The sequence below is a fragment of the Callithrix jacchus genome, chromosome 5, assembly GCF_049354715.1.
Source record: "Callithrix jacchus isolate 240 chromosome 5, calJac240_pri, whole genome shotgun sequence".
In the NCBI taxonomy this organism is placed as follows: domain Eukaryota; kingdom Metazoa; phylum Chordata; class Mammalia; order Primates; family Cebidae; genus Callithrix; species Callithrix jacchus.
In genome coordinates, this window is record NC_133506.1 from 137,518,459 (window position 1) to 137,543,736 (window position 25,278).

Consider the following 25,278-nt stretch of genomic DNA (forward strand, 5'->3'; position numbering starts at 1 on the left):
ACATAGATGTAGCCAAGGTTCAATGGGGTGAGCGTGACAGAGCCCCACGTCTCACCTCCTAGGGATCAGGGACTGCTGGTGGGCACAGACTCCTTGAGCTCTGACGAAGCAGGTACCCCCTGGCACCCCAGCCCAGGTCCAGCAAGCCAGCAGAAGCAAAAGCACAATGAAACCCAAAAAACGAACACGGAAAAACAGACACAAGAAGTGACACCCACAGGTCAAAGGTCACCAGAAGCACCAGCACTTTACCGCTGCACAAAACCTCACCAGGCACGGACAACACCACGGCACCGGCAAGAGACGGAAGCAGGAAGGGCAGAGGAGTAAGTCACTTTCGGTACAATTGCAAAAGATATCAAAGAGGACGGCCTTCTGGTCGGTTCACGGCTTGGCTTTTTTTTTTTTTGTCTTTTTTTTAAACTAAGTTTTATAAATAATGTCCGATAACTCTGTGTATATAAAAACTAAATTCCAACAGCCACAAAGAGTTGTCCATAAGTTTACAAGAAAGGGATTTTTTTTTTCTTTTTTAACTAGCAAAGTTTCTATTATACTTTCTTCCCTTTTCCATTGATATGGTCAAATGGTCTTCTTGCTTTTTTTTTTTTTTTCTAAAAGACAGTTTTATAAATACTCTGCAGCTTTTTTCTTTAACTTTTAAACATATAATTAATAACTTTGTAAAAGGAACTTCTCTCTTTTAAATAAAGGGCTATATAACCACACAAATAGGTCATGTAAACAGTGACACGGGACCCATCGCAGGGCACACTGGACTCACCCTCACGTAAGCGCACAACCAGCGATTTGGTCTTGTTCAGTGCAACGGGTCAGGCTTGAGCGCGCAGTCCCTGGCCCCAGCTGCAGGCCCCAGCACCACTGCGCCCAGGCCAGCGGTCTACTCATCAGGGCCCTCAAGGCCATGCCGGCTCTCAGAGCACAGCCCGTCTCTTCATGCTGGGCTGAGCTGAGTTGCCCTCCTGGGGCTAAAGAGAGTGAATCCTTCCTAGCCCGGGAGAACACATGGGAACCCTCACTGCTCAGGGACACGCGAGGCCCAGCGTGCCTGCTCCTTCTCTCTCCCTGCACTTCTCTCAAGTCCATTCCCACAGCACCAACTCTGGGCTCCAAGCCTGCATGGCCTTGGTACAAAAGGGGTTGGGGCGACCCCACATCACCACCGAACTGACCAATCCCAACATACAAAACACACGACGACAATGACGAGATCAAAGGGGCTCAGCCTGGTGCCCCTGGGGTACAGGTTGTGCTTTGCAGGGAAGAGAGAAGGGCAGGGAAGAGAGGGAGGAAAGAGAAGGAAACAGAGGGACAGGGCAGCCGAATTCGCCATGTGCCTAGTGGCCCCGCAAAGACCCGCCTGGGCAGATGCGCGTCCCTACGATCGGGCATCCGTCTTGGACTTTACTATTGTGATGACACTGGTGGCGGCCACCTTGCCTGGGACAAGGGGCCCCAGGCCGGCGGCAAGGGGGCCCCGGGCCGGCGCCACGGGGCTGCGAGCCACCGTCCGGGCGAAGGTCTGCAGTGCCTCATACTTGGAGCGCAGTGCGTCGAGCTCTAGCTTCATGCTGGCGTTCTCCGAGGCCAGCTTCTCCACCTCCTGCTGCAGCTCTGCCTTTTGCTTCTCCAGCTCCTCCTTTTGCGTCACCCGCTTCACACGGCAGCTGGCAGCGTAGCCGCGGTTCTTGAGTGTGCGCCGGCGCTGCTTCAGCTGGACGATCTCCTCCTTGGACAGGCCCCGCAGGTGCTGGTTCAGCTCCCGCACCGACATGGTCACCAGCTCCTCATCGGTCAGGCTGGTGCCATTCTCACCTGGCTCCCGCTTCACCTGGGCACAGCGCACAGGGTCACAGGTTGAGCAGGCATGCCCACGGCACCACCCCAGCCTGAAGGCTCCCTGTCCCTCTCCACTCACCTTCAAGGCCTTGTTTCCTTTATTGGGGGTCGTCATAACCCGGGGGCACAGTGAGCAGGCGCTTTCTGCAAGACACAGAGCAGAGGTCAGTACCCTGGAGACCACCCTCACCCCCACCCCAGTTCACAGAGCCCCTGCCGCACAGCCCGCCCCAGTCTCTGCCCGGGTGCCCAGGCCCACTACCTGATTGGAGGCAGCCCTTGGCCTCTCCCAGGCTTGGCTGAGCTGCTTCCTGTTCACCCTACCCCTAGAGAACCAGGTGGGCAGTCAGGAAGGTCTAATGGGAGAAGGGGAACTGAAGGCTGTTAGAGAGGCAAAAGCAAGACAAGGGGCAGGGGAGAGATTAGAAGGAATATGACTCGGGTGGGGCAGGCCTAGAAGGAAGCCGGGAGCTTTAAAAATAACCCCAGCACTGCCCCAGAGCACGGCTGTTCCTGGCGAGTCACGCTGACTCAGCACATTGCCTCCCGCTCCCCCGCGGCGCCCGCACTCCCTGGGCCCGCCAGCCAAGAGTGCCCCAGGAGAGCTGCAGCGGAGCTGCTGGGGGCCAGAAAGGCCAGCCCGGCCAATAGCAGGTGAGGGCCTGCCAGGGACCCTGTGCATGAATCCTCCGGGATCCTACCTCCTCCAGCCACCTCCCTCCACTGAGCCGGCCTGGGACAAAGCCCCCTGCTCCCTGGGTGCACAGGGGCCCCACTGGGGACTGGGCCAGAGAGGAGGCTGTAGGGAGCCCCGATTCTCCCAGAGTCTCCTAACTTTGAGTAGCTGGGGGTGAGCTGTCCAGCTAGCTCTGGTCTGTTGGCCCGACTGGCCAGGGAGTTCCCCCACCTTCCAGGTGGCAGGCCATCAGCTGGGAGGAGCTTGGCCTGAGGCCCCTCTGGCCCTCCCAGACTGCCTCCTCCACTGATGGAGTAACCATCCTGTGGCTTTGGGTTGCAGGAAGCAGCCCCTGCCCCACCCCATCCAGGGTGTTTCACAAGTTCTCCCACAGTAAGCCATCCTGGGGCCTGCCCAAATGGAGGCTGGTGGAGTCAGTCCCTCAGAGTGGCAGCCTGCTCTCTGGCCCCCTGCCCCGGGTCAGTGCCCACAGAGCCAGGGAACAAAAACAAAAGGACTGAGGAGGTCAGACTAAAGAACCGACACACCCACCTGGGGTCCTCCCAGCTCGAAGCTCACTTTCTTGCCAAGGACATTTCTGTGCACCTCATCCCAGAAACCCATCTGGGATTCCTTGCTCAGCCCAGCTCCCACCAGACCCTTGGACATGGACCCCTCCGACCCCACGCTCTATCCCCCACTTTCCAGGTTTGATGCAGACAGATGAGAGTCTCCTCCAGAGGAGCCAGGAGCACTTCAGGAAATTATGGGCTGGGGGACTTCTTACTCTCACCAGTTGCTGAAGTGTGGCCAGGTGAAGGCACACATCCTCACCAGGGTGGAGACCCCACCTCATCCAGCCTTGGATCAGGAGGTGAGGTCAGAGACCCCTGTCTCTCCACAGCCAAGCCATCTCAGAGGCAAGGTCCCAAGGCTCCAGCCACTGGATTCTTCCAGATAAAGGATGGGGAAGACCTGCGCTGGAGGTCAGAAGGCCCACAGGAGCTCTTTCCTACACAACCGGCACCACACAGCCCCAGGAGACAGGACCTCAGCTGAGCACAGCAGGGGCCCCCAGCCTTGAGTGCAAGTCAGGGTGCAGAGGCACTGCCCTGGCACCAGCTTCTCCCACCCCTGCTGCTAAGCACAATGACAGCGGTGACTTGCTGAAGAGATCACATGGAAAACTGCCTCCTCGACAGATTTTGCCCTCTGCAGAAGGCCTGAACTCAGCACGAGTGCAGCCAATCACCTCCTAATCAAAGGTGTGCCTGGGTGGGGGAGGGGCAGGCCTGAGCACAGCCAGTGTTTCCAGGCTCCTGACCTAGCCTCTGGCAAGGTGGGGGACACGCGGAGCAGAGACAGCCTCAGGAGAAGCTGGCCCCAACCCAACCCTCCTCCACCCTGAAGGCTGGCCAAACATCCTCTGCTGATCAGGCATCCTCTGCTCCCTCAAAGGCTGAGCCCACCTCATTCAGGAGGCACAGGCGGTCACGGCTCCCCAACCCGCCACGGTACCTGGGCCACCCATTTCACACTGAGAGCCAGGAAAGGGAAGGAGGTTTGAGAGCTCCATCTCCCTTTGGCTAAGTGGAAACACCTGTGACTGAACAAAGACAGCCCCACTAGGCTGCAAAGCCCAGTGGCCAAAACTCCCCGGAAGTTGTGGCCTCTGCTGTCATCCCACCCTTAGACCCACCTGCTGCAGAAGTGCTCAGCTCCTGAAAGTCACTCTTTGAACAGAACCTAAAACTTAGTTTCCACTGATGCATAAGTGACTGAGAATATCATAAATGCCCCTCCAGGGCCCTGCATTTTCCCAGGGCGTAAAACTCCAGACCAAAGATCAGCTGAAGTATTGAAACATCTGGAATCTATAAGCCCCAGGGCTCAATGAGAGTGAACATGTACTCTGTGTGGGCATCCCTGAGGAAAAACCACTAAGTGGACTAACCCAGTCATGGACCCCTGGGCAAAGGAAGGCTACCTTCACGAATCTCCACATACCCAAGGAAAGGTGGCTCAAGCCACATCACTCCCAGGCTGCCACTTTCTTTTTCTTTTTTTTTTTTTTTTTTGAGACGGAGTTTCGCTCTTGTTACCCAGGCTGGAGTGCAATGGCTGGATCTCAGCTCACCGCAACCTCCGCCTCCTGGGTTCAAGCAATTCTCCTGCCTCAGCCTCCTGAGTAGCTGGGATTACAGGCACGCGCCACCATGCCCAGTTAATTTTTTGTATTTTTAGTAGAGACGGGGTTTCACCATGTTGATCAGGATGGTCTCGATCTCTTGACCTCGTGATCCACCCGCCTCGGCCTCCCAAAGTGCTGGGATTACAGGAGTGAGCCACCGCGCCCAGCCAGGCTGCCACTTTCCAAACATCCTGGCACACGTCCTCTGGGCCACCAGGACGGACACCCAGCAGGGCCATTCTCTTTGCTAACTTCACACAACACTAAGACCTGGCTTCAGGTACGAACAACTCTGGTGTGACTGAATGCTGCGTTCTGCCACCCTATGCCTTCCACACCAGCCCAAGGCTCGGCACCCCTAAGCTCCCACCACCCACGATCTCAACCCAGACTCCGAAGCCAACTGGGGAGAGAGGCAGGGCTGCTTCCTCTCCCTTGTAATTTCCTAGTAGACCTGCCCTGCTTCCTCCTTGCCCTGCCCTGCCCACTGTCACCCAGGGCTTGGTACGCACACCGCTCTTTCTCCCAGGGCCTGGATCCCTGGCCAGGGGCTGTCCAGACAGGCCAGTCCCAGGGAAAGCCGACTTCCCCTTTGGCTAGCACAGCCCACCGAAGCTCCTCCCCTCCCTCATTCAGGGAACTATTTCCCAGTTTGGGAAACTGCCCCAGACGTGGGACTAGGACCAGCTGCCCAAGAAGAGCTGCCTGGGAACGGGTGGACGGCCCGGGGCTTCACCTTTGATCCCGGTAGAACACCTGCAACAAGCCACCCCTACTTCCTCTTCAAGCACTCCTGCCTTCAAAAGGATCGCTCAGCCCTCACTTAAACAGGCACCCCAAGGCGCCGGGCCCGGCCCCCTCCCACATCTCCACCACTCCCTCCCACCTCCGGCTGGCGGCCTTTTAGTCCCCGAGGCCCCTCTCTCCAATCCCCGCTGGTATCAGCTTGAGCACCGAGTGACCTCATGCTGATGACTCAGCAAGTCTCCCTCTGGGCTTTGGCACGCGAGTGACGGAGCCCGAACCCGAGCCCGCGCCGGCGCCGGCAGGGTCTTCCCGGCCGTCCCCCACCACAGTCGATCCCCTCCCGGGCCCGCCGCGGACCCCCACGCCCGGGGAGCGCAGACGCGGCCACCTGATGAATCAGCAGCTACAGACCGGCCGCCGGGCCCTGACGCGGACCCCCGGGCGCCTCGCTCGACCCCACCCTTTCCTCCCAGCGCCTGGCGCCCCTCCCTCCAGGAAGCTCGGGTCTCCAAGTCCGCCCTGCACTCGCCCGGCTCTGCGGGTCCGCCGCCGCCCGCGGTCCACCCCCAGCACCCGGGCGGCAAGGGCAGGAGCTGGCTCCTGACCGCCGGGGAAATCGAGGCACGGGCCGCCAGCAGGGTGCGCGGCAGCCCCGAAACCAGCGGCCCCCGCCTCCGGGCCCCCAGCCGCCAGCCGAGCCGCGGGAGGAGCCCGACCCGCGCGCCCCCTCGGCCCCCGCCGCGCCGCCCCCGCCGCCCGGGCCCGCCGCCGCCGCCGCACTCACCACACTGCGGGCCCGGCGGGCCGAGGCCGGGGCGGGGCGGGGCCGCGCGCGCTCCGAGGCCGCGCGGGGCTGGGACCGGCGAGAGGGGTCCGGTCCCGGGGCTCGGGGAACTCTCCGCCTGCGCGGGCCGGGCCGAGCGCGCTAGGAAGGCCGGGCCGGACCAGGCTGGGGATCCGCCGCCGCCGCCGCCGCCGCTCTACAGACGTCACATGATGTTTGGTCACGTGGGCTCCATTCATGAAGCGGCGACGCGGCCGGCGGGCGCTTAAAGGGGAAGGCGCGGCGGCGGGCGGGCGAGCCACGCATGCGCCACGCGCGCGCGGTCGCCCCTGGCAACACTGGCTGGCGCGCGGCGGGTGGGGTCTCACGGGTCTGTCCCCAACCCCAGCCCCCGGGATCCTGAGCCCGCGTCCGCCTAACCTGGCTCCTGCTCAAGCCGTCCGGGGCCCCTGCCCCAGCTCCCGGGCGCCGGCGGCGTTTTTCAGCTCGAGTGCGCGAGTGAGGGTGGACTCCGCGTGCGTCCCCTCGAGTAGTGGCTGCGCCTGCCCCAGTCCTGCCAGGCAGAGGCGCTTTTGAGTCCGGACGGCGCCGCCGGGGCCCTGCGATACCAACTCGAGGGTCTGGGAGCCGCGCGGGGCGGGGACGGACGGCCTGGCGGCTCTCAGCAGCTAGGATTGACTCCAGCCCGCAGCCGACCCCAGGCTTCCCGGGTCCCTCCTGCGCCACGTGTGCCCAGAGTTCCGCGCTGGGTTCGGCCGCTCCACCGGGGGAGACCTCCGGGCTGTGGGAGGTGCCCGGCGGGAGGGGCGAGGACTCGGGGAGAAGGGAAACTGAGGGGCACCCCGCCTCTGGACTTTCCCTGAACCCTTTTCCCTTCGCAGCTGTGAAGCCGGGAAGGGGAAGAGTGGCCACCCCACCAGCGGATGAGCGGGAAGAGGGAGGGGCGGGGACGGGCTGTGGGATCCTCCTGGGCTCCATCCGTCAATCCTTGAATGATGCAGGTGGATAGAGGCCTGTCCCGAAGCCGCTCGGTGTAAGGCTCAGAAGCGTCCCCAGGCTCGTCCCTGCCAGACCCCAGGACCTCATCCCGGCCCCACAGCACGTGGTCGCAGTGTGCGCTGTGGGGCTGCATTTGGTTCTTAAGGTTGTGTTCCTAGCCGTTAGGGACCTGTATACCCTGCTTTGGTCACAGCCTATAGGGGCATTATATGCTCCTGGTGTGGCTTCGGAGACCTCAACCTTAGTGTACAAAACAGCACATGGGGCCCTGAGGCTGGGAGTGCAGCCCTGTCCCGGTTCCGTCCTCATTCTCACACCACACTGGGCTGGCACGGGGAGGGCGCCTCGAGCCGCTGGCCAACTTGCTCTGCGGGAGCGTGAGGTCGTGCCTTGCTTGGCTGTGAGGGCTGGGTCCACGCAGCGGGGACCTGCCCCCTACCCAGTCTCCTCTATCTGGGGTCGGCTGCGGGCTGGAGACTGGGAGCCACTCTTCCCCTTCCCGGCTTCACAGCTGCGAAGGGAAAAGGGTTCAGGAAAAGTCCAGAGGCGGGGTCCTCCTCAGTTTCCCGTCTCCCCGAGTCCTCACCCCTCCCGCCGGGCACCTCCCACAGCCGGGAGGTCTCCCCCGTTCGGAGCTGCCGAACCCAGCGCTGAACTCTGGGCACACGTGGCGCAGGAGGGACCCGGGAAGCCTGGGGTCGCTGCCCTTGGTGCCACACAGCGGGAGCTGGATCCTCAGGGCGCCCTGAGCAGCCAGGGATGATTGGCCCTGGGGCTGGCAGCCCCCACTCCGTCTCTGACGCTCACCAGGCTCTTCCCACTCATGTCTGGCACCCTGACTCCTCCTCACAGGGTCGAGCCCGCTCTCATTTACACATCAGCATGGACCGGGAATGCATTTATGAATCATCCTCACTGTGGTGCTGTTTTCTACTCCTAGGAAGGAGCCTCACTTCTCCCCTCACTGGTCACTGTCAGAGAGATGGGCGGGTTGGGGTGGGGAGGACACTTGGGGAGCTGCCCAGGCTCCTTTGCTGCCCATCACCCCAGAATCTTCTTGGGGTGGGTGGGGTTCCAGGTCACCTTCGGAGTAGCAGATGGTGGTTTATAGAGAAGGTGTTGAGGTAGGGGAGCCCAAGCCAAGCCCCCAGGAGCTGTCTCCCCATACTTCCAGAGAGCCCAAGGCATTCTGTGGTCAGTGAGGGTCGGCAATGGCTCTGCACAAAGATTTCCTCACCTGCCTAGCAGCTCCTGGGCAGCTCCCCACGGAGAGCCCAGACACTTGTCCCTGGAAATAGTGGTGCAGCTGTGTTTGGGCCAAAGTCCATGAGGCCACTGCAACAGCAAAAAGCTACTCTACAGAGAGGGATACTGCAAGACAGGCCTGAGGGTTTCTGAGCATCCCTCTCACTCCACACAGTCATCTCCACAACCAGCTGTAAGTGCCATCTTACAGGCCTGGCTCCCTGTCTGGACTTTTCTGCACCTCCGTGAGCTTATTTCCCGTTGCAGCTGGAAGCCTCCCTCCCACATGCACCTCCCCAGCACCCTCTGGCCAGGCTGCGCCTTCTGTGGACTGAGCTGAGGACCCTGTTGGTTCCTCCTGAGAGCAGCAGGTGCTGGCGTCCACACCCAGAGAGATGGATGGGATGGGTGGGAGTCCAGTCCAGCCCTGGTCTCCAGGCAGGTCCCTCCCAGGGTGGACATTTCCCATCTCTGCCTGGTCAGGGACTGCTGACTCATTCGTTCTGGAGCCTGAGCCTGTCCTGCACAAGCACCATGGATAGGGGTCAGCTGGGCACTGGAGAGGCGTGGCAGAATTGGGCAGAGCAAGGGCCCCAGTGGGCAAGCCAGAGTCAGGGCAATTCCAACCAAGAAACCAGCAGGCCAGGTGCGGTGTCTCACACTTGTAATCCCAGCACTTTGGGAGGCAGTGGGAGGATCGATGGACCCCCCAGGACTGGGCAAGGTGGTGCATGCCTGTAGTCCCACTTACTCAGGAGGCTGAGGTAGTAGGGTCACTTGAGCCCAGGGGTTGCATGCAGGCTGCAGTGAGCTGTGGTCATACCACTGCAGTCCAGCCTGGGCGACAAAGACCTTATCTCTTTTATTTTTATTATTTATTTATTTTTTTTTTTGAGACAGAGTTTTGCTGTTGTTACCCAGACTGGAGTGCAATGGCACGATCTCGGCTCACCGCAACCTCCGCCTCCTGGGTTCAAGCAATTCTCCTGCCTCAGCCTCCCGAGTGGCTGGGACTACAGGTGCTCACCACCGTGCCCAGCTAATTTTTGTATTTTTAGTAGAGACGGGGTTTCACCTTGTCGACCAGGATGGTCTCGATCTCTTGACCTCGTGATCCACCCGCCTCGGCCTCCCAAAGTGCTGGGATTATAGGTGTGAGCCACCTCGACCAGCCTTATCTCTTTTTTTTTTTGAAAGAAAAAAAAAGGAGAAAAGGAGAGGAAGAAAGAGGAAGAAAAAGAGGGAGAGAGAACAGAACAGGAATATTGCTTTATTCTAAAAATGGGTATTAATAATGGCCGATCAATATTTTGTGTATTTAAAGTGGAGAATGTATATTTTGTGTATTTAAAGTGGAGAGCTCTATAAATATTAAGTTTACTTGTTCCGGATCTGTGTTCAAGTCCTGGATATCCTTATTTATTTTCTGTCTCATTGAATCTAAATCTCTTTATGGGTCTTATGTGTCTGGGTGTTAGGATCATTAGCTCTTATTGTTGCATTGATCCTTTTACCACTGTATCTTTGTTGCTTTGAAATCTATTTTATCAAATGCGAGAATTGCAACTCCTGCTTTTAGTTTATTTATTTATTTTTGCTTTCCATTTGGTTGGTAAATTTTTCTCCAACCCTTTGTTTTGAGTCTTTGTGTATCTTTGGATATAAAATGGGTCTGGATGTAGCATACAGTTAGGTTTTGGCTCTATCTTTTGATTGGGGGATTTAGTCGATTTAAATTTAGGGTTACTGCCATTTGATATTAACTGGCTATTTTATTCATTCGTTGATGTAAATTCTTCTTTATGTTGGTGCTCTTTACTTTTTGGTATATTTTTAGAAAGGCTCATACTGGTTGTTCCTTTCTATGTGTAATGCTTCTTTCAGAAGTTCTTGTAAAGCAGGCCTGGTGGTAATAAAATCTCTGAGTACTTGCTTGTTCATAAAAGATTTTATTTTTCCTTGAATTGTGAAGCTTAGTTTGGCAGGATATGAAATTCTGGGCTGAAAGTTCTGTTCTTTAAGGATGTTGAATATTGGCTCCCACTCTCTTCTGGCTTGTAGGGTTTCCACTGAGAGATCTGCTGTAAGTCTAATAGGCTTCCCTTTGTGGGCAACCTGACCTTTCTCTCTGGCTGCCCTTAGTATTTTCTCCTTCGTTTCAACCCTGGTGAATCTAACAATTATGTGCCTTGGGATTGCTCTTCTTGAGAATATCTTTGTGGTGTTCTCTGTATTACCTGGGGTTAAATAGTGTCCTGCTTTGCTAGATTGGGAAAATTGTCCTGGATAATATCCTGCAGAGTATTTTCCAGCTTGGATTCATTCTCTCCATCACATTCAGGTACACCTATCAAACGTAGATTAGGTCTTTTCACATAGTCCCATATTTCTTGGAGACTTTGCTCATTCCTTTTTATCCTTTTTTCTCTATTCTTGTCTTCTTGTTTTATTTCATTAAGTTGGTATTCGATCTCTGATATCCTTTCTTCTGCTTGATCAATTCGGCTATTCAAATTTGTGCATATTTCGCTAAGTTCTCGTGTTGTGTTTTTTAACTCCATTAGTTCATTTATATTCTTCTCTATATTGTCTATTCTTGTTAGCATTTTGTCAAACCTTTTTTCAAAGTTCTTAGTTTCTTTACATTGGGTTAGAACAAGTTCTTTTAACTCCCAGAAGTTTCTTATCATCCACCTTCTGAAGCCTACTTCAGATAATGGAACACAGTCCTTTTCCATCAGGGCTTGTTCCGTTGCTGATGAGGAACTGCAATCCCCTGTAGAGGGAGAGGGGTTCTGATTTTGGGTATTCTCGGCCTTTTTAGGCTGGTTTCTTCCCTTTATTATAAATTTATCCATCTGTCATCTTTACAATTACCACCTTTCTAATTAGGTTTCTGAGTGGAAGTCCAATTTATTGATTCCCAGTGCTGGGATCCGAGCAACCCACTGCGCCGGTCAAAATAGCAGCGATAAGACTGATGGTGCTCTTCTGCCCGGGAATCTCCGGTCTGGCTTCCTTCTTGAGTCCGTAACAAGTGGCTCTGCCTTCCCGGAGCTCCAAACACCGGTCAGTAGGGGAACCAGTCCCGTTTACTCTGCATGAAGAGCTGCCATGCCGAGGCACTGGCAAAACTGCTGCACCAGCCACCAGAGTCGTGCTGGCGACCCGTGGGGCTCCTCCACTGGAAATCTTCTGGTCCGTGAGCGATGAAAATTTGTCTGAAAGTGTGGCGTCCTCTCATTCTCTGTGCTTTCACTGGGAGCTACAATCCCGAGCTGTTAGCAATCAGCCATCTTGCATCTCTCTCCGCCTTATCTCTTTAAAGAAAAAAAGAGGCCGGGCACGGTGGCTTACGCCTATAATCCCAGCACTTTGGGACGCTGAGGCGGGTGGATCACAAGGTCAAGAGATCGAGACCATCCTGGTCAACAAGATGAAAAATACAAAATACTAAAAATACAAAAATTAGCTGGGCATGGTGGTGAGCACCTATAGTCCCAGCCACTCGGGAGGCTGAGGCAGGAGAATTGCTTGAACCCAGGAGGCGGAGGTTGCGGTGAGCGGAGACCGCGCCATTGCACTCCAGCCTGGGTAACAAGAGAAAGTCTGCCTCAAAAAAAAAAAAAAAAAAAGAAATCCATGCCGCCTGCTGCCTTCCCTCATGTCCCGGACCAGAACCACCTTTGCCTTTGACAGCTCCACAACCCCATCTTTCTCTGTGTCAGCAACCCGAGAGTGGGTGCTGGCAGGGAAACTGCCTTTGACACAATGGAAACAGTCAGGGGCAGCCTTGGTCCTGAGGCAGGCACGTGGCCTGTGGGACCATCTCTTCTGGGGGTACCTCTGCCCAGGTGGGGGGGGTGCCAGGGTCTTTGCTGGAGCAGGGGTGATTCTGTTGCTCACAGCCCTGATTCAGGTACATTCCCCATCCGCCCTGATCCCACGTCCACCCACACGGCGGGGGGGCCTTCAGGGGAACCTGCAGACTCCCAGCCCAGCACTGTCCATCTGTGTCCTCCACCTAGCTCCTGCACTGCCAGATCCAGGCCAGACAGCAGGTGCTCACCCCATCTACCCTCCCCTTTGTGCCTGAGTGTGGTGGGTGCTCAGTATGGTGGGGAATGGCCGGGACTCGCCACTGTGGCAGTTGTGGTGGAGGGTGCAGCCATGCCATCTGCCCTGCTGCAACGTCTTCTCCCTGTTCCCTGCATGTCTTCCCTCCCTCAGAAGGGAAGGGCTGGATTCTGTCCCCCAAGCGCCTCTCCATACACCTCATACATGCCAAGCAGGGTTCTGCAGTGGGTCTGTGGGTTCTCTGGAAATGAGTTCCTGGGATGAAGTTCCCAGAAAGCTGCTCAGCTATCCTGACACCTGCCCCCACGCATACCCTGAACTCCCTTGCACACCCTGGACCCCTCTGCACACCCTGACCCCCCTGCATACTCTGGACCCCCACATACACCCTGACACCCTGTGGCCACCTGGCCCAGCTCCCCTCACACAGTGTGCACTATCTCTGGAGGGAAGGGGGGCCTCATCCTGCTGTCTCTATGCTCAGTGTGTTGGTTGAAGGAACCCACAACCCTCAGCAGCTTCTCCAATCCAGTGGGCCTCCTGGGATGGCTGACTGTATGTGTTTACTTGACTGGCCACAGGGTGCCTGGGAGTTTGGTCAAACATTATTGTTTCTGGCAGGGGGTTGGTTTTGCATGAGACTAACACTTGAATTTGCAGACTTTTGCATTAGATTATATTGACATTTTAATCAGTAAGGCAGATGCCCTCCAAGATGTGGCAGGCCTTGTTTCATCAGCTGAAGACCTCCACTATTCCATCCACAGTAACCACCCTCCCTCCCAGGTAGATCCTCCCTCTTCATGCGGCAGAATGAGAAGTTAGGGCACTGGAGGCTGGAAACCAATTTATAAAACTTAAAGGGCCAGGACAGAAGTGATAGCACCCTACCAGGCAGGTCAGGAGCTGAAGGCGATGGCCACAGGAAGTTCACCAGCAACCCAAGGACCCCTTTCTCCAAATGTCCATGGCATCTGGGTGCTTGGCAGCCAAGAGGAGCCACACTGGGTGTGGGATGCCTGGGACCCTCTGGTCCTTCTTACATGGGAAGGAGAGGTTTCTACCTGAGTGCAGAGCAGGGAGTGGGTAGAAGGCAGGGTGGGATCCCACCTCCGCTAAGCCTTCACAGAGGGGGTCCCTGACCTTTGCACTCAGGAAGGAGCCTACACCAGCTGACACTGGGGTAGGAGTGGGTGAAGACCTTCTGGGCTCCTGAGCTCTAGAGGAAGGTGGTCCTGACATGGTTTGGGAGTAGAGGAGAAAGGAGATTAAGTTTGGGGAATCTACCCTGTTCTAGGCTGGGAGGCACTTGGAGATCACAAAAATTTCCAGTAAGAATTGATGAGGCTCCTCCCTGGCTATGTCCTCAGCTGGCTCCCTGCACTGATCCGGGCCACAGGCAGTGGGCCACCTCAGGGACCTCCTATCCCCTCTAGTGAGGAGAGAAGAGAAGGTGGAGGCAGGATGGTGGGCAGGCAGGATGCATCAATCCTTCTTGCCTGCTGGGGCCAGGCTGTGGGGGAGCAGCTTGGCGTGGCCAGAAGGTGACAGAGAAGCCCCTGCAGGGGAATCCAGCTTCACTTTGTCCAGGATGGTCTTCTTGATGGCGGCTGGGGACACCTGCTCCTGGTCAGCCATGGACTGCAGCTCCCTGGAGAGGTGGGAGAGGTGAGGTTCAGAGCACAAATGTGCACCCGGGACATGGGAGCAAAGCCATAGCTCCCAGTGCCAGTCAGGCCTGGGCGATGTGGTCACTCCCATCTCAGCACCTTTCATTCCCTCTGCCAGTGACCCACTCTTGCACAGCTGCTCAGCTCCCTCCCACCTCATTCGAATCAGCCTGGCATCACCAAATCTCCCCACAGTGCCCCCCAGACCCAGTCCTCATGACCCCACCATGGGATGTGGGTTTACGCCCATCTCCCCTGCAGGCTGGAGGTGAGGCCAGGAACTCCGTGTTCCCCTCACTGTCACACTCTGGCACTCAGCAGGCTCTGAGGGTGTCTGGGCTGGAGAGCGGCCAGTGTGGCGAGAAAGATGTCCTTACCCACCCTGCAAACCTTAACTGGGGACAGCGGCTCCCAGCCTGACCCTGACCAGCTGTGGGATCCCAGGCAAACAGCAAACTCCATCTCTCTTCTGCTCTTTGCTTCTCTTTCACTTTCCATGGAGTTTTCCTTGTGCCTGGATGCTACTGCATGTCCGGCTGGTCTAACTTACTTAATCTCCCAGTCAGAGAAGGAAGAAAGTAGAACCTGGCCCACAGAGGTTTCCTGATGTGCCTGGCCACCCTGCCACCCTACTGGTGTGGCCCCTGGCTTGAATAACCCTCCTGGCTGTGATGACCGTGGACCTATGTGGGGAGCACAGGGCAGGGCATCTGGGTCCCTCTGTGGACGTCCCCTTCTCGCAGAAAATGGAAGGTGGGGGCACTGCCCACAATAACGCCCCAGGGAACCTCAGGGCCCCCCGTGTCCTGCCCAACGCCAGGCCAGAGTGCAATACATATCTGCTGAGTGTGTGAATGAGCAGATGTGTGTGAAAAGGAGGCCTCGGCCATGCCAGGACATAACCAGGGATGCACGCAGATCAGGAGCCCACCGTGTGCGGATGCAGGAGGCTTCCACGGCGTTGATGAGCAGGGAGCGGAAGCCCCCACTTTCCAGCACGTGCAAGGCATGGATGGTGGCCCCACCAGGAGAGCAGACGTGGTCCTTGAGCTGGCCTGGGTGCTGTTCCGAGTGCAGCAGCATCTTGGCAGCCCCCTGCAGCCAGAAGGTTGATGGCTGTGGGCACCCACCTGCCTCTGCAGGGCACTTCCCCAGCCACTGCAGAACCGGCTCACTCCCAACTCTGCTGCTCCCAGAGCAGCCCCACCAGAGGGTCAGGGAACACACTGACCAGGAGGGCCTGGGCCCCGAGGCGGACTGCCAGGCGCCTTGGAAGCCCCATCTTCACGCCCCCATCAGCCAGAGCATCCAGGGCTGTGAACGCCTGTGGGGAGAAGGCACCCTGAGCCTCTGTCCTGGGCCTCTCATCCTTCCCCTCTGGGCAAGCTCCAGTTCCCACAGCCTTGGAGCCCTCCACCCTGGTCCTCCCAGGGGGGCAGGCACAGATGCACCCTGTGGTCCTGGGAAGTCTCTGCTCCCACCAGCTGCCCCCACAGTCCTCACGTAGGCAGGGCCGCTGCCACTGAGCCCCGTGACGGCGTTGATCAGGTCCTCCTCCACCTCTGTGCAGAAGCCCACGCTGCTCAGCAGCTGCTCCAGGAGCCTCCCATCTTCCACCTGGGCATGTGTGCCTGTGGCATACACAGTGGCCCCCTCCCGCACCAGGACTGGAGTATTGGTCATGCATCGGATGACCCTGGGACCTGGCCGAAATGCTGACAGCTTCTGGAGGAGAAACCAGTGTGTCAGTCTGGCCTTGGACACAGCGCCTAGATGCACTTACCCCACCGAACAGTGCCCGCATTCTCTCGGTGGGCTGGGACACTTGGAACCCTTTTGCAGATGAAAACGGAAGCACTGAGGGCCAGGGCTCCAGTCTACCCTCTCCACACCCCGCTGGGCCTACAGTGCTACCTTCTCAATGGAGCTAATGGTGACACCGGCTGCGCAGGACACCACGATGTGCCTATCCTCGATGTCGGCACCTATCTCATCCAGGATGAAGGGGATGATGTGTGGCTTCACGGCCAGGAAGAGCACATCACTGTGCTGCACCGTCTCCTTGTTATGGGGTGTCAGCTTCACCCCGATCTTCTGCGGGAGGCAACAGGTGGGCTCAGCCTGGTCCTATGACTGTCCGCACCCCCACCAACCCAAGGGCAGAATGGCACAGAGAATGCTGGAGTTGGGGGTGGGCAGGGCTGGGGGCTCAGGCCTCTGACCACCCCTTCAATTACCCTTCCCACCCAGAAATTGAGGAAAAACTCTTTGTGGAATGTGTTCCTATTACAGACAGAAAAAGAGCCTCCATCCACGCCACCACCCTGTCACCCGTCTCGGACTGCCAACCCAGACCCCTGCCCTCCACGTGTGAGTGGTGGTCTCCAGTGGTGTGCCTGCCATCTCCAGGTGTGTTTTTTGGCTGGCAGGCTGTGGACCCACCTGCCAGGCCCCCAGAGGAGCCCTGCTCAAACTTTAACCTTGTGCAGGGAACTACATTCCAGAATAGCCCCCTCTCATCAGCTGTACACATTCCCACCACCCAGCTCCCAAGAGCAATTGGCATGATGAGGAGGCAGGAGACGAGACCCCAGCCCAGGGACCCTGCCCTCACTGGGGTGGGGGCTGCAGCACACACTCCTGCCTCTCCATGCCCAGCTCCACAGGGACTCAGTCTCCTTCCTCCCTTCCACCTTCACCTACCCTGAGGGCAGAAACTGTGTCCAGATCCATGTCTGGGGAGCTGGCCATTATCTTGTGGGCAGCCAGGATGCCTGAGAGGGGAAAGAGCTCCTCTTCACGGCCAGTTCTGGCCTCTGTCCCTCCCCATTCCCAGGAAGGAGGGTATAAGACAGCACACCTAAAGCCCCAAATACACACAAGCTCCTAGTTCCCCCAGGACTCAGGCCTTGAGACCTAGTCCCCCACATTCAGCCCCCAGCGCTGCAGAAGGGGAAAGAGGCCAGCCTCTCCCACTGGGCCTCACCGTCCCCCACCCAGGGGCCTACCTGCTGCTGTGAAGCCCTTGGCCAGGGCAAAAGCCAGCTGGCCAGCACCGATGAAGCCCACGCTCATGCTGTCCGGAGACCCCTGGCCCAAAGCCCCCACAGTTGACACCGGCTCTGCAGAGGCAGCTGCGGGACGAGACCGGCAGGATCCAGAGCAAGTTGGGGGGGTAGTTCCAGCATGGCCGTTCCTCCCACAGCCGCGTGCCCACCTCCCTTGGTCCCAGCTGGTCTAACTTTCCACTTTGCTGTCCGTAGCCCCGACCCGTTAACTGCTCCGGGGACCCTGGACAGAGCGGCGATCCCCGGGCAGCTGCCGAGGGTCCTGCATCTACTGAAGGGGTCCAGGCTCCGCAGAGGAAGTGACTGGAGGGGGAAAGTCCGGGGAGGGCCTGGCGCCCGGGGGGGTCTCCGGTCTTTGTTCCCACCCCTCTCGGAATTGGGCGACCGTCGCTACCCACCCGGTGGCCGCCGCCCACTATTCCCAGAGCCCGATCCCAGCCCAGCTACCGCGCGCAGATGGTCCCCAGTCCTCAGCTCCGCGCTCGCCACGCGGCACCCACACACCGCCCCCGCCCCCGCCGCGCTGGCAAATCCGGGCGCGGCCACAAGGCGCTGGCCACTCAGAGCGCGCGGCGGCGCCGGAGCGGTTGCATCATCCGGGAGCCCCCACCCACGCCGCCCGCCAGACCCGTCTCTCGCGCGCCCCACCGAACCCCTGCGCCCGGACGGACCCCCTCTCAGGCACCCACCCCTCCACTCGGGGCACCTACTCGCGCTTCTCTGAGTAGCGCTTCCCGGGACTTGCACTAGAGGTCTGAGGACGCTGGCGGAGGGGCGGTCCGAGGGACGCCTGCGCGTGAGGGGAGCCGGCGCGTGAGGGGAGCCTGCGTGTGAGGGGAGCCTGCGTGTGAGGGGAGCCTGCGTGTGAGGGGAGCCTGCCCGTGAGGGGAGCCTGCGTGTGAGGGGAGCCTGCCCGTGAGGGGAGCCTGCGTGTGAGGGGAGCCTGCCCGTGAGGGGAGCCGGCGCGTGAGGGGAGCCTGCCCGTGAGGGGAGCCTGCGTGTGAGGGGAGCCTGCCCGTGAGGGGAGCCTGCGTGTGAGGGGAGCCTGCCCGTGAGGGGAGCCTGCCCGTGAGGGGAGCCTGCGCGTGAGGGGAGCCGGCGCGTGAGGGGAGCCTGCCCGTGAGGGGAGCCTGCGTGTGAGGGGAGCCTGCGTGTGAGGGGAGCCTGCCCGTGAGGGGAGCCTGCGTGTGAGGGGAGCCTGCCCGTGAGGGGAGCCTGCGTGTGAGGGGAGCCTGCGTGTGAGGGGAGCCTGCGTGTGAGGGGAGCCTGCGTGTGAGGGGAGCCTGCCCGTGAGGGGAGCCTGCGTGTGAGGGGAGCCTGCGTGTGAGGGGAGCCTGCCCGTGAGGGGAGCCTGCGTGTGAGGGGAGCCTGCCCGTGAGGGGAGCCTGCGTGTGAGGGGAGCCTGCGTGTGAGGGGAGCCTGCCCGTGAGGGGAGCCTGCGTGTGAGGGGAGCCTGCGTGTGAGGGGAGCCTGCGTGTGAGGGGAGCCTGCGTGTGAGGGGAGCCTGCCCGTGAGGGGAGCCTGCGTGTGAGGGGAGCCTGCCCGTGAGGGGAGCCTGCGTGTGAGGGGAGCCTGCGTGTGAGGGGAGCCTGCGTGTGAGGGGAGCCTGCGTGTGAGGGGAGCCTGCGTGTGAGGGGAGCCTGCGTGTGAGGGGAGCCTGCGTGTGAGGGGAGCCTGCGTGTGAGGGGAGCCTGCCCGTGAGGGGAGCCTGCGTGTGAGGGGAGCCTGCGTGTGAGGGGAGCCTGCGTGTGAGGGGAGCCTGCCCGTGAGGGGAGCCTGCCCGTGAGGGGAGCCTGCCCGTGAGGGGAGCCTGCGTGTGAGGGGAGCCTGCCCGTGAGGGGAGCCTGCCCGTGAGGGGAGCCTGCGTGTGAGGGGAGCCTGCCCGTGAGGGGAGCCTGCCCGTGAGGGGAGCCTGCGTGTGAGGGGAGCCTGCCCGTGAGGGGAGCCTGCCTGTGAGGGGAGCCTGCGTGTGAGGGGAGCCTGCGTGTGAGGGGAGCCTGCCCGTGAGGGGAGCCTGCCCGTGAGGGGAGCCTGCGTGTGAGGGGAGCCTGCCCGTGAGGGGAGCCTGCCCGTGAGGGGAGCCTGCGTGTGAGGGGAGCCTGCGTGTGAGGGGAGCCTGCCCGTGAGGGGAGCCTGCGTGTGAGGGGAGCCTGCGTGTGAGGGGAGCCTGCCCGTGAGGGGAGCCTGCGTGTGAGGGGAGCCTGCCCGTGAGGGGAGCCTGCGTGTGAGGGGAGCCTGCGTGTGAGGGGAGCCTGCGTGTGAGGGGAGCCTGCCCGTGAGGGGAGCCTGCGTGTGAGGGGAGACTGCCCGTGAGGGGAGCCTGCGTGTGAGGGGAGACTGCCCGTGAGGGGAGCCTGCGTGTGAGGGGAGCCTGCGTGTGAGGGGAGCCTGCCCGTGAGGGGAGCCTGCCCGTGAGGGGAGCCTGCCCGTGAGGGGAGCCTGCGTGTGAGGGGAGCCTGCGTGTGAGGGGAGCCTGCGTGTGAGGGGAGCCTCTCCGTGAGGGGCGTCTAATTGTCAGGGGCGCTTGTGAGGGGTTCTCCGTGCAAGGCTTTTTCGTGGGCCACCGGGACAGGGACATGTCAAGCTGGTGTCTCTGGGTGCAGGGCAGGCATTCTCTGGGAATTGATCCCTCCTGCCATCGCGTTTACAGAAGCCCGGCTGCACAGTGTTTTCTTTCCTTTTTTTTTTTCTTTTCTTTTCTGGTGAGGATAGGGTTGAAAATAATTTCACAAGTGGAAGCATTTTAAATATATCACTCTTTTGACCTGGCGTGGTGGCTCACGCCTGTACTGCTAGCACTTTGGGAGGCTCGGGCGGCAGATCACCTGAGGTCAGGAGTTTGAGACCAGCCTGGTCAACATGGTGAAGCCCCGTCTACTAAAAATACAGAAAAAAAAATTAGCTGGCTGTGGTGGCTCACTCCTGTGATCCCAGCTGCTGGAGAGGCTGAGGCAGTAGAATCATTTGAACCCAGGGGGCGGAGAGGTTACTGTGAGCTGGGATCAGGCCACTGCACTCCAGCCTGGGTGACAGAGCTAGACTCCGTCTCAAAAAAAAAAGAAAAGAAAAGGAAAAGAAAGAAATTGGCTTAACACTTCAGCCACGGGCACTACCATCTGAGCTTTTTTTAGCTGGGCACACGGTGGCGCTCCACCAGCAAACCCAGGAAGCCGATCCCATCAAGTCCCAGCTCCCAGGCCGCCCGGAGCATCCCCCAGTCCTGGAGCATCTTGCCTGCCCTGGGTTTTAAAGAAAGTGAAGCTCCAGTCATTTCACCTGAAGACATGCTAGGAGTTCATCCTGGTCTTCGTTTAAACCTCTGGATAGTCAAGAGTTCCTGTAGGTGGCAGCATTAAAGGGCAAAGTCAGAAGTGATCATTGACAGCCCATCCCCCTACCAAGGAGTGACAGGAGCTGCCTTATGTTTTTCTTTTTGTTGTTTTGAGATGGAGTTTCACTCCCGTTGTCCAGGCTGCAGTGCAGCAACGCGATCTCGGTTCAACGCAACCTCCGCCTCCCGGGTTCAAGTGATTCTCTTGCCTCAGCCTCCAGAGTAGCTGGGATTACAGGCATGTGCCACCACATCCAGTTAATTTTTTATTTTTAGTAGAGACGGGGTTTCTCCATGTTGGTCAGGGTGGTCTCAACTCCCAACCTCAGGTGATCTGCCCACCTCGGCCTCCTGAAGTGCTGGGATTACAGGTGTGAGCCACTACGCCCGGCTGGAGCTGCCTTATGTTTTCCATGCTGTTTCTCAGATGATGACAGGCTGTTCTAGCATGTCGTTTCAGAAGACCTGGTATGCTCCTGCAGCAGCGTCAGGGCCACGTGTTCTAGCTATCATCTGTCCACCTGGTCCCCCTGTGTGGACACGTAATGACCACCACCAACACTGGGAGGCCTCTGTGTGGTGGCCATGGGAGGAGCTTGTCCAGATGGACAGCTCAAACCTGGGGCATGAAGCCTAGTGTTGCCACAGCGCTTTCAGATCCAGTTTCAAAATCATGTTATCATTAAGTGATAAAAGCAAGTAATGCTTTTCCCTAAAAACCCAAAACTCAACATGGACAGCCCTCTGGGCTAAGGATACACTGTCAACAGGACTGACTCTGAAGCAAGCTGCCCAGCCCTGATCCCCTCCCCTTCCTTTCTCTTCCTCAGGACCTTTGAGATTTAGTAATAGGTTGGTGGAGTATTGGGGGCAGAAGGCCACTGGACAGGGAGGAAACTGGGAAGTTGCTGACAACTCATTTCAGAATTCTGGCCAGCAAAGAAAGGAGAGAAGGAGGCCAGGGCCCCTCCAAGACTGGTGTCCAGGTCTCCCCTAGAGTCAGGAGGCAGGTGGTCCCTGTGCCCCCTCACCACCGCCCTCAGCCAGCGACAGACTCCACAGCTGACTGCCCTTGTCTAGGATCAGCCACTGAGCCCAAAACACCCACCTGCTTGGTCAGACCCTGTTTGTTGCTAACACAAGCGAGCCCCTCCCCAGTGACCCACAGAGGCCCTTCCTCACATCCTGGCAGCAGCACAGGTGTGACTATGGGGACTGCAGTCCAAAAGGAGCAGCAATGTGTCTGTCTACCTTCATGTCCAGGGCCTCCAGAGATGCCTAGATGGGTGTTAGGGGAAGGAGGTGAGCGCTGAGGACCTCTGGGAGAGATGGGCATGAGCCACAGGCCCATCTGAGCTAGACTGGCCTGTCACCCCTCTGAGGCAGAGGTTACTGCCTGCCCCATCCCCAGGAGGCTGCTCAGACCCTAAGGAGCCCAGCCTTCCCTGCACCACAATCTTGGGATACACCCAGGGCCACTTTCTTCAGCCTTCCCCCAGAGCGTGCTGAGATGGGTCGCTGGGAGTGGCTGGTGCCCACGGCTCCCTCAGAAGAGACTGCTGGGCCAGAGGCAGGGTGTGTCTAAACATCAGCATTTATTTCCCGCTCAAAGACGTCTGGGCCTAGTTAATGGGCTGAGGGGCTGTGGTGCCACCGCCCATCTGGCTTGGGCTCAGGGATGGCCAGTGGGTCGGCTCCAGGCTGGTTCAGGCTGGGCTGGGCTTCTGTGCAGGAGAAACTGGCTGGAGCATAGAGGGTGGCAGCCCCGGTGTCAGGAGTGTCTGGCAACTGGACCCTTGAGCAGAGGCGAGCAGTGCCCAGACTGTCCAGTGGCCGCCCTCAACCGGGCTCCCTCCAGTGCCATGGGTGCCCACTGGGTCACAGCTGAAGCTGCTTCACCACAGCCGATGGTGGGTGTCTGGGTGGGGCTCCATGGCTGAGGCAGAACCGTCTCCTCCCTGCACACGGTGCACTTGGTGCCACCGACCTCTACAGGCTCTTCCAGGCCACCTGCGCCACCTCCAGCCTGAGGACACCAGAGGCAGCCTGGTTTCACCATAGCACAGTCTTAGCTCTGGTCCCGAAGGCTGTGGCCACTAGCCCAGAGGCTTCCCAAAGTTGAGTGGGAGAGGCTGGTCCAGATTTCTGGCTCCTTGTCTGTGAGCTGGCACAGCCCCCCAAGCAGACCTCTTGGTCCCAGGGTTCTGGGAGCTGCCCCTCCGAGCCAGGAGGTGGTTCTGGCTCCCTATGCCCCTCCTCCCTTTGCCTGGCCCAGGTGCTCTCCTGGGTTTGTCTCCTCTGGAAATCATTCCTTTTTCGGCTTGCCTTAGCCAGCCTGAGTGTGGTCTCCAGACACTACTGGAGGTACTGGGTGCCTCGCAAATCCTTCCAGCCTTGTGTCCCCAGCAGCAGAATGGGTCACAACAGCAGCTGCTTTAAGGTTTTCCCTATGTTGCAGTGACCAGCACTGAGCTCCAGGAGCACTGGGAAGTGGTGAGAGAGCGAGCTGGGGATTGGCCAAGGGGAGGCTCTCCCTGCCTCTGCTCTGGGCCTCTGCCCTACTACCCAGCCCCTGTCCCTCTGCCCTTCTGTGAGCCCACCCTGGAAGTTGGGGAGTGACCTCTCCCAATGCACTTCATCTACCCTGAGCTCTTGGCTTCCCTTCTGCTCACTACTTGACACCTTCACCTGAGTCCCCCTCAAGGGGCCTGGAGATGCTGGCCAGAGAATGGAGGTGGGCAGCTGCTGCTGTGGGCTACAGGCTGGGCACAAAGCGAATCCTCTGGGAGTAGGCAAGGTCGATGATGTACAGGAGCAGGTTGATGTAAGTGAAAATGGCCACCACCAGCTGGCTATCCCAGGGACAGCTGCCTTGAGCGCAGTCGGGGGGCCGTCCAGGCTCGCCGTACTTGGGATCGAAACAGAAGACTGGCCAGATCACGGAAGCGCTGAGGTACAGGAGCACAGCCAGGAAGGTGTACACCACAACCAACCGGTCAAAGGGGCAGCCCAGGCCCCCTGTGTGGCCCATCACACTCAGGACCACCACGGCCACCGTGGCCAGAAAGCAAAGGCTGTAGACGGCCACGCACCACTGGGTGGCCACGTAGCGCCCGTAGCGGCTGTCGTGGACCAGTGCCCCGAAGATGATGCAGGCCACAAAGGCCTGGACGATCTTAAGCAGCCCCGACATGGTCGCCATGTAGCTGGTCACCTGGCCAGGCCGAGCCCGTGTCAGGGCCACCTCCACAGCGTAGGCCAGGAAGAGGAGTCCAGCAAAGACGCTGGCTGCCAGGCGGAAGTCCCTGGCAGCACATCCGGCAGGCTTGGGTGGGCACTCCCACTGGGCGAAGTACAGCGGATACAGGACCGCAGCTGTGGCGCACAGCAGGGTGGCCAGCATGGCGAAGGCAGCCGTGAAGTTGCCCCAGGAAAGCCGGAGGCAGCCATGGAGCCTTGTGAACTCGCAGGCCACCACCAGTGCAGAGACAGTAAAGCAGAAGCCCCAGGCAGCCATGCAGAAGGTACCCTGGACACCCGTGAAGCCGCCCCGGTGGGCCACCAGGCTGAAAGTGGTGCAGCCAAAGGCCAGCTGCAGCACGCGGGCTGTACCCACGGGGGACATCACAGCGCCCAGGTACAGGTACGCACCCTCAGGGGGCTCCATGCTGCTGCCCATGTGGGCAGCCACGTTACCAGTTCACACAGTGCCCCAAGGCCCTGGCGTTCTTGCTAGGTCAAGGCCCCTCAGTCCCTTGCAGTAGTGGTAGGTGTTCGCAGCCTGCAGAGGCGGTGAGGACGGTGACATTGCAGTAGGGCAGCCTCTCTGCTGCCTATGTGAGGCGGCCCCCCCCAGCCCTATAAATAGACAGCCGTGATCAGAGCCCCAGAATAGTAGCCCATGTGCCTGTCCCCATCTTAGACATTTGACCCTGATCCCCTGTGGAGCCCCTGCCAGGATCATTAACCCATAGGCTGCTGGCGTCACCCCACCTCCGCCTCCCCGCCTCCCCGCCTCCCACCTCCCGCCTCCCACCTTCCACGCACCTGCTGTCAGTCTGGTCAGCTGGTTGCACGCTTGTGGGGAGGGGAGGGAGATGGAGGGGAGAAGAGAACATGAGGGTCCCCATGGGGTAACCCCAGCTCCTACAGCCTCCAGGGCCAGCCGCACGGGGGAGGGGCAAAGGAGGCAGGAAGGCGGCAGCTAGGGATCCCAGGCTTCTGGGCATTTTCCCCAACATTTACCCCACCCCTTCCGGACAGCAAGATAGTTCAGAGCCTGCGCGGGCTTCAGGACCCTGCTACCATTGCCCAGGCCTCGCAGGGCTCTGCTGTGGCAGTACTGGGAGCAGAGTAAGGAGACCCTGGCTTCTACTCCTCAAGGGCCCCCCTCCCCACCCTCATTCCATCTTGTCCCTAGCCTGCTTGGAGCAGAGACATTTGACTGTTAGTTCTTGTCTGCAGGGATCGATTCGTAGCTCTTCACTTGTCCTTCACATTGAACACCTAGAAAAACATTGAACTCTCCTTTTTTTTTGAGACAGTCTCACTCTTTTGCCCAGGCTGGAGTGCAGTGGTGCGATCTCTGCTCACTCTGCCTTCCAGATTCAAGAGATTCTCCTGCCTCAGC

At 59.0% G+C, this 25,278-nt stretch overlaps 3 protein-coding genes across 26 annotated transcripts; all 3 read right to left on the minus strand.

Moving 5' to 3' along the window:
* Window positions 1-391: 391 nt before the first annotated feature.
* On the minus strand, window positions 392-6,458 carry MAFG (MAF bZIP transcription factor G). Of its 3 annotated transcripts, none has more exons than XM_035302134.3 (3): window positions 6,259-6,458; window positions 1,940-2,004; window positions 392-1,852 (listed from the first exon to the last, which is right to left on the minus strand). In XM_035302134.3, exons 2-3 carry the CDS (start codon window positions 1,973-1,975, stop codon window positions 1,400-1,402), a joined length of 489 nt encoding a protein of 162 aa, XP_035158025.1. In that variant the 5' UTR covers window positions 1,976-2,004; window positions 6,259-6,458; the 3' UTR covers window positions 392-1,399. The 3 variants fall into 3 exon arrangements, with proteins under 3 accessions (XP_035158025.1, XP_078231161.1, XP_035158026.1); XM_078375035.1 differs by lacking the exon at window positions 6,259-6,458 and adding an exon at window positions 5,863-6,187 and having other exon boundaries at window positions 396-1,852; XM_035302135.3 differs by lacking the exon at window positions 6,259-6,458 and adding an exon at window positions 2,123-2,265 and having other exon boundaries at window positions 396-1,852.
* Window positions 6,459-13,232: 6,774 nt separating this feature from the next.
* Window positions 13,233-20,387, minus strand: PYCR1 (pyrroline-5-carboxylate reductase 1). 22 transcript variants are annotated; one of them, XM_078374979.1, is made up of 8 exons: window positions 18,028-20,387; window positions 17,258-17,383; window positions 16,953-17,109; window positions 16,164-16,343; window positions 15,753-15,971; window positions 15,481-15,573; window positions 15,181-15,344; window positions 13,233-14,230 (listed from the first exon to the last, which is right to left on the minus strand). In XM_078374979.1, exons 1-8 carry the CDS (start codon window positions 19,893-19,895, stop codon window positions 14,065-14,067), a joined length of 2,973 nt encoding a protein of 990 aa, XP_078231105.1. In that variant the 5' UTR covers window positions 19,896-20,387; the 3' UTR covers window positions 13,233-14,064. The 22 variants fall into 22 exon arrangements, 17 of the variants coding, with proteins under 17 accessions (XP_078231105.1, XP_078231104.1, XP_035158033.1 ...); XM_078374978.1 differs by having other exon boundaries at window positions 15,753-15,974; XM_035302142.3 differs by having other exon boundaries at window positions 15,753-15,974; window positions 16,953-17,023; window positions 18,028-18,217.
* A 1,837-nt stretch (window positions 20,388-22,224) lies between these two features.
* On the minus strand, window positions 22,225-24,839 carry MYADML2 (myeloid associated differentiation marker like 2). The gene is made up of 2 exons (XM_008997922.5): window positions 24,696-24,839; window positions 22,225-24,506 (listed from the first exon to the last, which is right to left on the minus strand). The coding sequence occupies exon 2, from the start codon at window positions 24,325-24,327 to the stop codon at window positions 23,404-23,406; it is 924 nt and encodes a 307-aa protein (XP_008996170.1). The 5' UTR covers window positions 24,328-24,506; window positions 24,696-24,839; the 3' UTR covers window positions 22,225-23,403.
* Window positions 24,840-25,278: the final 439 nt, after the last annotated feature.

What these genes read in the sequence shown, in the direction of transcription:
- MAFG (XM_035302134.3), bottom strand. Translation starts at nt 1,975, where the DNA reads ATGACGACCCCCAATAAAGGAAACAAGGCCTTGAAG. An exon ending in AAGGAAACAAGGCCTTGAAG is followed by an intron (nt 1,853 to 1,939) that starts GTGAGTGGAGAG and finishes CGCTGTGCCCAG; the next exon opens with GTGAAGCGGGAGCCAGGTGA.
- MYADML2 (XM_008997922.5), bottom strand. Translation starts at nt 24,327, where the DNA reads ATGGGCAGCAGCATGGAGCCCCCTGAGGGTGCGTACCTGTACCTGGGC.
- PYCR1 (XM_078374978.1), bottom strand. Translation starts at nt 19,895, where the DNA reads ATGTCCCTGTCCCGGTGGCCCACGAAAAAGCCTTGCACGGAGAACCCC. An exon ending in CAAGGGCTTCACAGCAGCAG is followed by an intron (nt 17,110 to 17,257) that starts GTAGGCCCCTGG and finishes TTGGGGCTTTAG; the next exon opens with GTGTGCTGTCTTATACCCTC. An exon ending in TCGGGGCCCAGGCCCTCCTG is followed by an intron (nt 15,345 to 15,480) that starts GTCAGTGTGTTC and finishes TTCTGGCTGCAG; the next exon opens with GGGGCTGCCAAGATGCTGCT.